Below are 13,836 nucleotides of genomic sequence, written 5' to 3'. Positions count from 1 at the left end.
TCAGCTGCAAGTGTAACCAGGACACGGCAGATGCACCAGGTTACAGCCTCTAGTTTGTACAAACTCCTGAGGACAGCATACACTGACTACTGTGCTGAGAAAGCAAACAACAATGAGCAGGCATTAGAGTTTGAGGAGTGGTGTGACCTTCGAAGACAGCAGAGTCCACAGTTCCACTTCTGGCACATGGTGTTGTCTATGGAACTTGTGATATTCCTACTGATCAGGTCCTTCCGTGAGGCCAATTTTGTCCTCTACTGCCAGGCATTGCATGAGCTGATACCCTACTTCTTTTCCAACAATAATACAAACTATGCTCGTTGGCTGCCTATTCACCTCAGGGACATGCTTACCCTAGAGAGTTCACACCCAGAGTTGCACAAGGAGTTCAAGGCTGGCAACTTTGTTGTGCACAAGACCAGTCGCCAGTTCTCAGCAATGGCTCTTGACCAAGCTCATGAGCAGACCAATGCCTTTATAAAGGCTGATGGCGGAGCCATTGGGCTGACTGAAGATCCGTCAGCACTCAGAAGATGGATGGTGGCTGGCCCAGAGATCATCCGCTTGGTGTCTGCATACGAAACAGAGGTTCAAAGTAAGGAGTCTAATGAGCAGACAACACACCATGAACAAACACCTCATGCGCAGAGGACATTCTTGGAGAGAGTCAGCAAGCTGTCATTGGCTTTGCAACACTTGGGAAGTCCTTTTCAGGAAGAGAGCCAGGATCTGTATTCCATTGACAACAAAGACATTGCCCACCCCAGCTCAGCAGAACTTCTACAGACACACCTTGACAGAGGCCGCACTAAATTTCAGAAGTTTTCAGACTCTTTGGCAAACAATGCAGTCTCCTTCTATGAGCCGATAAAGAAGAACAGAACTGACTTCTTTCAGGCAAGAAGCTGCTCCTGTAGAACAGTCAAAGCAGAAACTTCTGAAGGAGGATTGCCAGCTTTTCTCAAAGCTATCTATATCCTGTCAGAGCCGTGAATGTGATCTGCAGGAATTCTTCCAGCACGAGAATCAAACATTCCCAGCTTCCCTTAGTGAGGGTGGTAGGCTGTACACATGTCAGAAGTCTCAGCTGACCTCGGTCCTGGAGAGTCATGTTACACTAGAAGACAAAGAACCAAAGACTGATGTCCTCATTGTAGATGGATCAGCTTTGGTCCATGCCTTGCCACCAAAGAAAGGAAAGACCTTTGAGGGCTATGCACTTTGCGACTTCTTGCCTGTGATACAATCCTATAGCAGCAAGTACACATCATCACATCTTGTATTTGATGTATACAATACATCCAGCCTCAAAGCTGAGACCAGGCTCCAACGTGGTCAAGGAGGAAGGCGCAAGGTGACAGACAAGAACACAATTCCATCCAACTGGCGCAATTTCCTAAGACACGATGCCAACAAGACAGAGTTGTTCCAGTTCCTGGCAGACAAAGTTGCCCAGATGTCTGCCACAAATGTTGTCATTGCCACGAAAGGGTCTGCTGTCCTCAGCACTCATGAGGCTAGTCTTCAGGGACTGGAAAAGTGCTCTCATGAGGAAGCTGACACCGCATCTTTCTCCATGCCAAATATGCCACAGAACATGGAGCCAAGACCATCACGGTTAAAGCAAATGACACAGATGTTCTTGTCGTTGCAGTCAGTGCTTTCTCCACTCTCCACAATCTAGGGCTAGAGAAGCTATGGGTGGCATTTGGCCAAGGCCAGAGCCTGCGCTGGATTGCTGTGCATGACCTGTGCAACTCTCTGGGCCAGGAGAAGGTGAATGGCATGCTCTTCTTCCATGCGTTCACAGGCTGTGATACAGTGTCAGCCTTCCGGAGCAAGGGCAAGAAGACCGCCTGGCAGACATGGAACATCTTTCCAGAGGCCTCCACTGTGTTCTCCAAACTGAGTCACTACCCTCTCAGAGTGGAAGAGAGTGACCTGAAGGTCCTGGAGAGGTTTGTCATACTTATGTATGAAAGATCCAGCACTGCTGGCACTGTGGATGAGGCTAGACTTGATATGTTTGCCAGAAAACAAAGGGCATATGAGGCCATTCCACCAACCAGGGAGCTCTCCTCCACACACCAAGCGTGCTGCGTACCAGGCTGGTTGTGTGTGTGGGGGCAGGCCACCCAGTGTCAGCCACAGCCAGAGAACCCTGCTGAGTGGGGATGGCAAAAGTCTGGTGAAGCATGGCAAGTCCTCTGGACAACCAACTCGCCCTTAGCCAAGAGTTGCCAACAGCTTACCAAATGTGGATGCAAAGCAGGCTGTCGGGAAAGGTGCAAGTGCTACAAGCTGGGTCTTCCCTGCACAGCTCTGTGCACTTGCAAATGTGAAGTCTAGATAAATATTGCCCCTCTCTTCAGTAGATAATCTAGCTTGAGCATCCAACGTGTCATGCTATGCCTACCTTCTTATCCTCGAATTTTTCAAAGGTGTAGGTTGAGAGACCTATACATAGATTGGTTTGCGTTTAGTCCGTATTTCTCTTCTTTTCTTTTTTTATGGTTACAGTCTTAGACACAATGTTGTATGTGACCATACCATTACTATTTCAGTTGAAAATAGCATATTAGTTAAACTGTCTGATCACATGAATATACCATTAAATAAAAACAGTTGGTCTCTATGTCTGCTAGCGCTGTGGATAGAAAAAAAACTTTTATGGCAACCATTTTGTACGCCATCTTGGTTACAATTCATTTAGTAAGGGTTTTCAATAAAATGTGTGGTATGGAACATTTTTATAACCTAAAAGTCGAGAAAAAAAAAAAAAAAAAAAAAAACTGGCATATTCCATCCAATAGATGCTCCCAAACCAGTGAATCTCAACATAGATGGCGGCCATTTTGAAAAATAGCCGCCATCTTGATTTTCAGGTGGCCAGCGCCCTTTTCTAAAGAGCGTAGTCTTAGGAATGTTTGTGCCAAATTTCATGCTTGTTTCACTATCTGAACGATTTTTACAGCAATCTGCTGCACTAGGAAAGGGTTTTTACATTAAGGGCTCATTTTCACCTCAAAAAGTAAACAGGACAAAAGAAAGAACCTTAAAATCATTTCCACAATCTAAAATTAAACTATATGTATCATTTTCATTTGCAAGGGTTTCTTCTTAATTTAGTCTTCATAGTGCCACAAATTGTTCAAAAGATCGAAACCTAATCCTAAAAAATGTTCAGAATTACATGAAAAACTGTCATTTTTTTTATTATCCTGGAATGCCTTCCACAATACAGTGTAAGCAATACTAAAAGTTATAAGCAGCATTTTGTCATCCCCCATTACAGCATATTACATTTGGTAACAATTTTTATTTGTTCCCTTTGGTCTCTTCCTCTCAAGGCATGCAACTTCTGCAACTTTGGCCAATCCAATTCTAATATCCAATCTGGAAATCATTATTTTGCCTGAGTCCTAAAGTCTAGAAATGTATCTTGGTGGATCTTGGTACACAAAATTTTACACCATTTCAAATTTCCCTTTAAAAGTATTTCATATACTGCTCCACTGTCTGTAGAAGTAACAAAATGGTTTGACAAAATCCATTAGGTTTAACATCATCTGTCTGGGCCCATACACAATATTACCTTCCCAATACAAACTGGATATAAATCTGATGCTACATGACAAACTACAGATTTCAATAAAACACACAACTGTGGATGATTAAAATGCTGCTGCACATGAGATGAGGTTTACATACCCAAAACCTTGCTCAATTGGACTGTTTATTTAAAATTTTAATCCAACACAGAAAGGATTAAAATATTCACAGAAAATTTTCTGACTACAATACATCTTATACTTTGCTATCTGAGCATAAAGCTGACTATACTGTACTTACCACGTGTGTTGCTGTAGCATCATCCAGAGTAGTGATGAAACCTCCATTTTTTCTGACTAGATCTTCCATCTGTCCCTGTTCCTCAGGAGGAAACCCAACCAGAACCATTCTCAGGTTGCGGAATACATTTAATTTGTACTTCATCTGTTGAAATGACAATAATGTTAAAACAACATCAACAATGTTAAATATAAAAATCTGAAAACTTGGCTATTTGTTATATGGTAAGCAAAAAATAATTTGAATTAAAAATTAAGTTACATCATTCTTTTACAGTCCATAGAGTATTCAAATTGGACAATAAACACTATATACAAAATAAGCATTGGTGGCCCAAAAATATAACGATCTAAAATGGTGTTTGATTTACAAATTTTTAAATTTACAATAGCAAAAATGCTTCTGTACACCATTAACATGAAAACTAAACTAATAGTGGTACATAGTTTTAAGCATAAACATTTATTAGACACCTTTAATAAAGTAAAATAGTCAATGAACATGTGGCATTAGGGTCTTGTGCTATTTGTAAACTACTACTGACAAATCTGTTGACAAGAACATGATGAATAAAAGGAAATGAAACACTAATGGAAGCTAAGCTTTCAATACAGCATTCTGAGCTATCACACAGATACACAACTCACCATGGCCTCTGTGTCACCTCGAGCACCTACTTCATCCCGGTGAGCCCAGGCTGCCTTAACCCATTCCTCCCCCATGACAGGAATGTTGAAGGTTATGGCATACTGATATTTTTCCCCCATTGAAGCATATGCTAAGAGATGGGTTACACTTTCTCGAATTTCATTCTTGATGCTGCCACCCATGTAATGCACAAGCTTTAGCAATCTGGACTGGAAAGAAAAGGCAATACTGTACATTAACAGTCATCAAGAATACTGATTTTTATGTGTACTGATACAAAATTACAATTTTACCTGCTGAAAATATAAAACCCCTGATCAACTGCATAAATGCATTCGACTGTGGATTAACATATAAATATCTTAAGAAAAATCTTATTGTGTACTAATTTTATTTAAGAACAGTGTTGAGTGCTACAAAACTGACCAAGTATCTGTCTTGCCAAGGAAACTAAGTTACTCAGTAACTTGTCCTTCCTAATAACTACCACCTTCAAAATTCCAAGAAATATACCATCAGTTACTGTATTATTCCCACTAAAATACAACAACTAATAAGCAGTTACTTATCTTACCATAAAAATTTAAGAAAGATTACATTCAATAACTTATATGACCAAAATGCTTACATACAAAATCCCTATCATCATTATTGTTAGGTAAATTAACCCGACTAATGAGCCAAAATATTCAACTTCTATGGGGCTTGTTCAAGGGAACTAGATTTTACTTACTGGTAATAAGTTTCATCCTTTTTTAAATTTTTTACAACTGGATAAACCAAACTAGAGAAAGAAAGATTGATAAAATTTCTTAAAATGATTTATTTCCAAAAATGACATTTTTATGTACCAGCAATTACATAGCTACTAGCTTTCCACACAGCAGTCTTAAGAATTCAAATTTTCATGGTGGTGCTACCTTCGCTAGTGCAGGTGACAGGGTGCCACCCACTTTCAGGACTGATAAGTACAACTCAGCAAAGAGCTTCAATTCGTTTCATGCCCAAATGTCCACTGCGGGGAGGAGGGCGGGATCCGATTATGTAACTGCTTGCTAAGTATACATAAAACTTTATTATAAAAATGTCATTTTCATGTAAGTGACTGACAAAGTAATTACATAGCTGATTCCACATTGCGAGGAGGTGGGAATCATGGACATGTCCTAATCCAAAACGTTAATAAAGATAATGACTTTGAACTAAAGAAGTTGCTAGCACTGGGTAAATGCTTGCTGTACCTTTACTGGTAAGAGAGCTGCTTTAGGTGGGTACTGCCTCCAGTCGGCGCTCATCTTAACCTGTAGAGGACATGGCAGTATTGGCCAAGAGTTGCCTCTACTTTAGCGGGTACTTTGCAGTCATGGAAGTTCACCAATGGCTGACAAAGACAAAAAATAGCGCCCTTGCCCTGGGCACAGAGCAGAATAAACACAACACTGTCATCTACAACTAAAATAAAGAACCACTAACCCAACCATTAAAACTGGTGGATACTCCAGCTACACTGTACCCCAAGGCTTCCCTTAAACTCGACAACCTTACAACAAGGAAAAGGGACAGAAGATGGGCAGAGCCATCTATGCTTCCTTTCTCAACTATGCCAGCCACTGATCCAGGAAGTTGGCAGCGAGCACCCGGAATTTGGAACTGAGAGCCTCACTGTTGATGCCTAACACCCAAGTACTGGCGCACTCTCCACAGTTGGTGCCAAATGGTCAAGTGTATAAGACTGATGAGGTGGGTGACACGCGAGTCGAAAAAGAGGGAGGCTCCTGGCTGAGAGCGACAGTTCGAACCTCATGAACTTTGACCATAAGGGAAGATAAAACATCTTCCTGAACTTGAGAATGCACTTCTGTAATCGAACTTCTAAGGAAGAAAGAAGGCACATTCTTTGACAGAGGGTGTGAAAGGATCTTCACTGTACACCGAAGCTTGTCGGAGGGGCCTCTGATCTTTTCTGTCCTCCAAAGATAGCTCTTTGAAGTTAATATGTAAGGACCTCCTCGAAGTCCATGTTTCCGAGACCCTTTGGCTCTCTAAAAGGACTCCCCAAACTAGATCGGAGGCATCGGAATAAAACTCTAGGCTGGGGTACAGCGGCAGAAAGGGATATTCCTACTTGAAGCTTTTCTTCTGACAAAACACCATTGAAGATCCTCCTTGATCTCCGACGAGATGGGGAAGACAAAGGAGTCTGGCTGGGTCTTTCTGCACCAGCTTGCATTCAAGTAAAATGGTAGGGGACTCATGCAAAGCCTGTCCAACTTCACAAATTGTTCTACTGAGGCCAACGTGCCTAGGAGACTCATCCACTTGACTACTGAGCATACCAAGAGAGAGAGAGGAACTCCCAAACAGTCTGTGGGCAAGACTCGATCCTTTTGGGGGACAGAACAAACCCAAAAAGCTCGAGAGTCCAGAATCATCCCTAAATAGGGAATCTTCTGTGTCAGAGTCAACTGTGATTTCTGAGGGTTTCTCAAATGCCCAACTCCTGCATTAGGCGAAGAGTCTTCAAGTCATACACACGCTGCACTTCTGATGCGGAGCAGAGAAGCCAATCTTCCAAATAGAGGGATGCATTGATCCCAAGAGGATGAAGCCATTCTCATGAGGAGCGAGGGTCCTGGTGAAAACTTGAGGGGCCGTGGACAGACCGAAGTGAAGGGCCGGAAATTGGAAAACTTTGCTTCTAAACACAAATCTAAGAAATTTGCTGGAAGCCAGATGGATGGGAACATGGAAGTAGGCATCCTTCATGTCCAGGGAGATCATCCAGAGGGGACATGACAGAGCGGAGAGTCTCCATGCAAAATCTCGTCTTTACTACGAATAAGTTCAGGGCGGTGGCATCCGGGACAGTCCTCCAGCCCCCTGATGATTTGGGGACTAAAAGGAGTCGGTTGTAAAACCTCTCCAACAAACGATCCAGTACCCCCTCTATTGCCCTTTCGTGAATCAGGGACTCTACCTCTTGAGCAAGAGCCAAAAACTTCTTGGACCCTGCCAAGTAGGTCGGCACGATGATTGGTGACCTGGACAATGGAGACCTGTCTCTGAGAGGAATGGAGTAGCCACTTCTTAGTACTTGGACCACCTGGGGTCCTGTGCGACTTCATTTCTCCCAAAAGAGATGAAGCTCGCTTCCAACAGTTGCATGAAGGACAAAAGCTTCATTTCTTAGCGGCAGGCTTGAAAGTAAACTGCTTGATGGACCTCGCGGGAGGACGCAGGTTAGCTCGAGGTCTGCGTTGAGGTCTTGATCTTGCTCCATGACAGGGCTGCAGTTGCAACAAATACTTAGAAACAGAGGAAGTTTCCTTCGGGCACTTGGCAGACTGAGCTAAAAGATCCACAGTGGATTTCTTCTGCAGGCCTCATAACACTTTCTTAACTGTCTCCTGAAGGAAGAGATGGGTCTTGCCTATGGGAGAAAACAAGAGCACTGATTTCTGCATAGTAGTTACTCCCTTTGTGGCAAATGAACACCACAACTTCTGTTTCTTAAGGATGCCCGTCGAGAAGATAAGTAAGTTCAGCGGAACCATCCCTGATGGCTGTCGGCGCATGATAAAACACCCAACTAGTCAGAAGCAAAATCTTGGGCAAGGTCTCGACAGTCTTCAATTTTTTTCTCCCCAAAGCTCCCACAGTCCAGTCCAGAAAACTGAAGATCTCCAAAACTTTTAAAAAAGTTCTTGACGAGATGGACACGATCGAGAGAGGAAAACAGTCTTGGCCTGGCTGCGGCAAATGCAGCTCGGCACATAGCATCAACCAGGCAGGAGAAGGCAGAGACTCCCAGTGAAGGCACCTCTCCAGTGGCATAGAAGCGGTGTTTCTTCTTCAGAAGCTTAGAGGAAGGGAAGGCAAAGGTAGCTTTACCTTGCTCCCTCTTGTAGGTCAACCACTCATCCACCTCTTGAAGGAATTTCTTCTAAGTGGAGGAAAGAACTAACTTGGGGAGAATGGCAGCATCTGAAGAATGTTTCCTTGTGAGGAAGGTAGATGCAGGAGAAGCTGAAGAAGCAGGCTCAAAAAAGTCAGGAAAGCTTGCCAAAAAGAACTTCAGCAAACTGGAGTAAGCCGATGAAGGGGTGGAATCGTGCTCTGCTTCCTCCTCATCCGATGAAATCAGAGACAAAGACGGATCCTTGCTCTTTGAAGACGAAGATCTTTTCTTCAAAAAACCCATAATATCCTCCAGCTGACGGCGATGTGGGGCCAAGGAAGAATCCTCCTGCGAAGACAGGTGCAGAAGCGGTGAGGTTGTCGCCAAGCAGACTGAAGTTGGTGAGGTACAGGTTGAAGAAGCCGAGTGTGGAGCTGAAGTGAGCAACATGTGACTAAAAGGAGAAGGGTGCTCATCAACGCGATGGACACTTACGAGGAAGAGCAGAGCGTCTAGGCACAAGCACTGGTCGCTCAAAAACCTTATCAACTTCTGGCTGTCCGAAGGTGGAATGGTGACACTGCACTGCATGAAGGTTATGGACTGGCATTTGTCTCCTTATGCCTCTTAACAGGAGGAGGAGAGCTGTCCGCAACGGTGGAATGCCTCTTCTAAGGCCTAGACGCGACAACTAGGAGCCGCTGGCACATCCTGTTGGGCGACAAGTCACCCGAGTCCGATGACAGATGATCAGCACTAACTGAGACGCCTTTCCAGTGGCGCTTGATGACAGATGATCAGCACTGAGACACCTTTCAGGGGGCAACTACCCATGGGCAAACCCCACCAGCCTCCCTTGGACTTCCGGTATGTCTTCTCCCGTTGCAGGGGAGTGGGACAGGGACCTTCATCTCGGAGCACTGGTGGGACAGGTAGACACCTCCTCATTATGCACAACACTGTCACATTGCACTGCACTACTGACACTAGGGACACTGAATTCCACAACCATGCTGGCTAAAAATTCAGATTTCTTATCGAACCTAGGTTCAAGACTGGCAATGGTGTCGAGACTGGAAACAGGGGAACCTGGTAAAGGAGTATGTGGTAACAAAGTAGGAGGGCTATGGATTGGAGACAAAGCATGGATTTGAGGAAAAGAAACAGCACTATCTCCTACACAGGGGGAGATGAAACAGGGGCTACACTAGCCTTAATCTCAACTCTAAGGGCAGCACTTCCTATTTCTATTCCTATCCAAACTCGCTAAATGCGATATCAAAATCACTCTTGCTCGTCCTAATCCTGACATTCTGAACAAGATATATATGATACTGTCTTGGGCCCCTGCATTTTACACATTTAGTGTGAGAATGAAAAAAGAACTTAACTAATCTTGTTCTACAACACATCCTGGCTAATTAGAATACAGGAAGTCCCTGGCTTACGACAGGTCTGGCTTACAACATTCCCAGGTTACGACGCTTTTCAAATATATTCATCAGAAATGATTTCCCGGTTTACAACACATGTTCCGGGGGTACAATGCTCACGACGCCGATCCGACAGAGGAAATATGGCTACAAAATGGCAGAATAATAAAAATTTGGAGTTTTTTTTTTTAATAAATAACTCAATAAAAATGCAGTTTACATCATTTTCTATACACCCAAAGCATTAAAAGTAAGGTTTTCTTAGGATTTTTGAAGATTTTTGACGATTTTCGGCTTACAATGTGGGGACTGCCTGTAAAGTTAACCACGGCTAACAAAATTGCTAAATAGCTAAGAAAAATATTCGGTGCACACCGAAAACAAGGAAAACCTGAATACTTCACCAAAAAGCTGGACAAATATATCTAAAAAATGATGATGAAACTGCACAAAACCACCAATGTTGGTCAGGAGACGGCAGAAAACTAATTGAAGCTCTTTGCTGAGTTGTACCTATCAGTCCCAAAAGTGGGCGGGACCCTGTCACCTACACTAGGGATGGTAGAGCCACCGCAAAAATTTGAATTCTTAAGACTGCCATGTGGAAAGCTAGTAGCTATGTAATTGCTTGGCAAGTCACTTATATAAAACCTGACATTCACTATTAGTTTAGGCACTTCCATAAAATATTCATTTCCCATTAATAACATGCATTCTCTGCTGACAGGGACTGGGACTCATTAAATATCTGTGGGTCAAACATGTGACCAATTTGTTGATGAACTAAAATGGCTTCAGTGTGTTGTTCTTTTGGTATGAAGAGTGCAACAACCCAACAATGGGTTTGAGCTGTTGTAATTTCTTATCAAATTCTTTATTCCAAAAAGTTGGCCATTTATTAGAGATGATGGGTTTTTCAGATAAATTAAATAATCACAGACATGAATGACTTTGGTCATATCTTCCACCACCATCATACCAACAATATAAAGAACCCACTCCTGCAAGCACAACAACGATAAGGTCTCTCTGCAGATTCTCTCAAACAGCCATTTCCACATCCATCTGACAAGTGAAATGAGGCATAATGGCAGCAGGGACATCCTCGGTGGTGTCCCCATGGTCAACAGAAAAGAAAATAAAAAATGCAGCCCTGGATTTGACAGAGTTTGCAAAGGTGCTGCTGATTCAGCAGAGGAAAGTGATGAACAACAATCAAGCACAACAGCAGCCCTTCATATGAAGCATATATCCTTATGGATAAAAACTTAACCAGGGGAGCTTAAATGTCCTCAAACCAGACAACCCATTAACCCTTAAACGCCGAGCCTCTATTTACAAAAGTGTCTGCCGTAAATGGCGTTCGGGAGTTAGTGCCGAGCGGAAAAAGCTATTTTTTTTAAAATCATCACAGCACGCTTAGTTTTTAAGATTAAGAGTTCATTTTGGCTCCTTTTTTGTCATTGCCTGAAGTTTAGTATGCAACCATCAGAAATGAAAAAAATATCATTATGATAAATAAATATTGAAATATATGACAGCGCAAAAAAAAATTTCATATATAATTGTATACAAATCGTGCTATGAGCAAAACGGTTGGAGCTAATGAGTTATTTTTTTTTCGTTGTATTGTACACTAAATTGCAATGATTTTGGTATATAACAAATTGTAAAACGATCAAAGCAACACAGAGAAAATATTATCAGAAAATGATGCATGAATTCGTAACGCGCAGACATAAAAAAATTTTTTTTTTCAAAAATTCACCAAAAATCGAAATATTGTGCTAGAGACTTCCCGTTTGTTGCAAAATGAAGGTAATTGATTGAATATTACTAGACTATAAGTGTTTTAGATTACAATTGCAGTTTTCGACCATTTTCGTCGAGTTAAAGTTAACCAAAGTTCAAATTTTTTCTATTTATCGTGATTTATATGAAAATATTTCAAAACTGATAAAAGCTACAACCATGAGTTATTTTTTGTTGTATTCTACATGAAATTGCACACATTTTCATGTATAAAACTTTAAGTAACGCCTAATAGAAAACAGTGCAAAAATTACGACAAGGTGACTAAAGAAATTCTGAGATTTTCAGCTGAGTTACTGCGCGCGGAGGTAAGGAAAAAGTTTTTTCCAAAAATTCACCATAAATCGAAATATTGTGCTAGACTTCCCGTTTGTTGCAAAATGAAGGTAAATGATTGAATGTTACTAGAATGTAAGAGTTTTAGCTTACAATTGCGTTTTTCGACCATTTCAGTCGAGTCAAAGTTGACCGAAGGTTGAAATTTTGGCACATCGTGATTTATATGAAAATTTTTCAAAACTTATAAAAGCTACAACCATGGGTTGTTTTTTGTTGTATTCTACATGAAATTGCACACATTTTCATATATAAAACTTTATGTAATGGCTAATATAAAACTGCAAAAATTACAACAAAGTGACAAAAGAATTTCTGAGATGCGTCGCTGATGCTTTCTAGTGGGAGTAGAAAGAAATTCGCGCAAGCGCAGCTGGATCACACTTGTAAACAAAACAACAGCGTGATCCGTGAACTCCCAGCATCCCTCAAGGCGCATGATTTAAAATCTTTCGCAAACTAGGCCTATAACTATTTTTCCGCGAATATTTTAAAAAACTTTTTGTAGTCGACGTACCGTACGTCCACTTGGCACCCGACAGACAATTTTAGTTGACGTACAATACGTCCAGTCGGCGTTTAAGGGTTAACATAACAGGAGGCTACAACTGAAGCATCACTCAAGAGGTCATGAGGGGAAAGTCAATGTTAAACAGTCCCAGACTCAGCTGAGGATCTCCATGTAGGATGTGTTGTCTTGCAGTGCAAGCATTTCCCCTGAAGAGCTCTCGCCTGTGTCACCAACAAGCGAAACACTGTCCCTGCATGATGCAAATCTGGCTCTCTTAGGTGGTCTAGGGAGAACTAGGTGAATGAGAATGGGTACCCAGTCAAGAAGGGACAGAGATCGGAGGCCATTCTGAGGAATCATTCACAGAAGGCTGAACAAGTACCAAACAACAAGCTGGTGGGGAGGAATGATAGGGTCAAGTACCACTCAAAAATAGTGACTTACAGACAAGAATGACAAGGAGAGAGTTAGTAATAGGATGTGAAGGCCCCAAAGGAAAAGACATAAGAGGGAGACTGGAATTGCAACGATCTGGAAAAGATAAACCATGTGGTCACTACTTAGATAATGGAGAGCCTCAGCGACTTGAAAAGCCTGAGGAGCAAAAATGTGGGTCATAGCTCCACTGAAATGATTAAGAACACTTGTATAAGAAAGTCTCATGCAAATCTGAGTCATCTGAATCACATGGAGATGTCTCCATACAGTGCTTAAGATACTATTAAGCAGAGGAGGCTTACAGGAACAGAATAGATGGACTGTTTGACAGTGGACTGTCTTGCAAAGGAGGACCTGTGATAACAATTGAAGGTCAAGCAGAAGACTCCTGAGTCATTAAAACTAGAGGTACAGCCATGAATGTAAGCACAAATACTAGAGCAGTTGAGTTTGCTGAAGCAGAAAATTGCAATGAAGCAGTCAAGTACATTGAAAAGTCACGTGCCCTGGAGCTATTGATTTGATTATCTGACTTGATCAAAAGGTTACACCATGAGGCCAAAAGCTGGAAACACTTGTTTATTCAACACTTGACATTCACTACTTGTGCTCTCTCCACACGCACACCATCTCACGAGATCAGTCATCCATTAACCATGAGAATCCTCCACTACTGTCGTCACTGAAAGCCTTCAACAATAACAGGGTTACCTGACAAACTCCAAGGGAAAGGAAGCAGTGGCATTGACAATTTCATTTCATTTAATAGAAAATTTTTTCTTTTCAATTTATTTTCTTTGTTAAATACCATTAGACTTCTTTTTGGTATACATTTTGAATGCACCCAGTTGGATACTTTGCTTTAACTGTAGCTTATACATATACATATACCTTACCTTACTGTCATA

General features: G+C 41.9%; 1 protein-coding gene across 1 annotated transcript in view; it reads right to left on the bottom strand.

Annotated features, from left to right (window-relative positions):
* LOC136827084 (protein ECT2-like) overlaps positions 1-13,836 on the bottom strand; it is a 247,932-nt gene that overhangs the window by 214,999 nt on the left and 19,097 nt on the right. The window contains exons 4-5 of the mRNA XM_067084838.1: positions 4,500-4,709; positions 3,853-3,996 (exon numbers count right to left, since the gene is read on the bottom strand). Of these exons, the coding sequence (XP_066940939.1) occupies positions 3,853-3,996; positions 4,500-4,709 (354 nt within the window). The remainder of the gene's footprint in view (positions 1-3,852; positions 3,997-4,499; positions 4,710-13,836) is intronic.

Source organism: Macrobrachium rosenbergii, chromosome 41 (assembly GCF_040412425.1).
Source record: "Macrobrachium rosenbergii isolate ZJJX-2024 chromosome 41, ASM4041242v1, whole genome shotgun sequence".
In the NCBI taxonomy this organism is placed as follows: domain Eukaryota; kingdom Metazoa; phylum Arthropoda; class Malacostraca; order Decapoda; family Palaemonidae; genus Macrobrachium; species Macrobrachium rosenbergii.
Note: the sequence above shows the minus strand (reverse complement) of the source record. Positions and strands in the feature narration are given on the sequence as shown.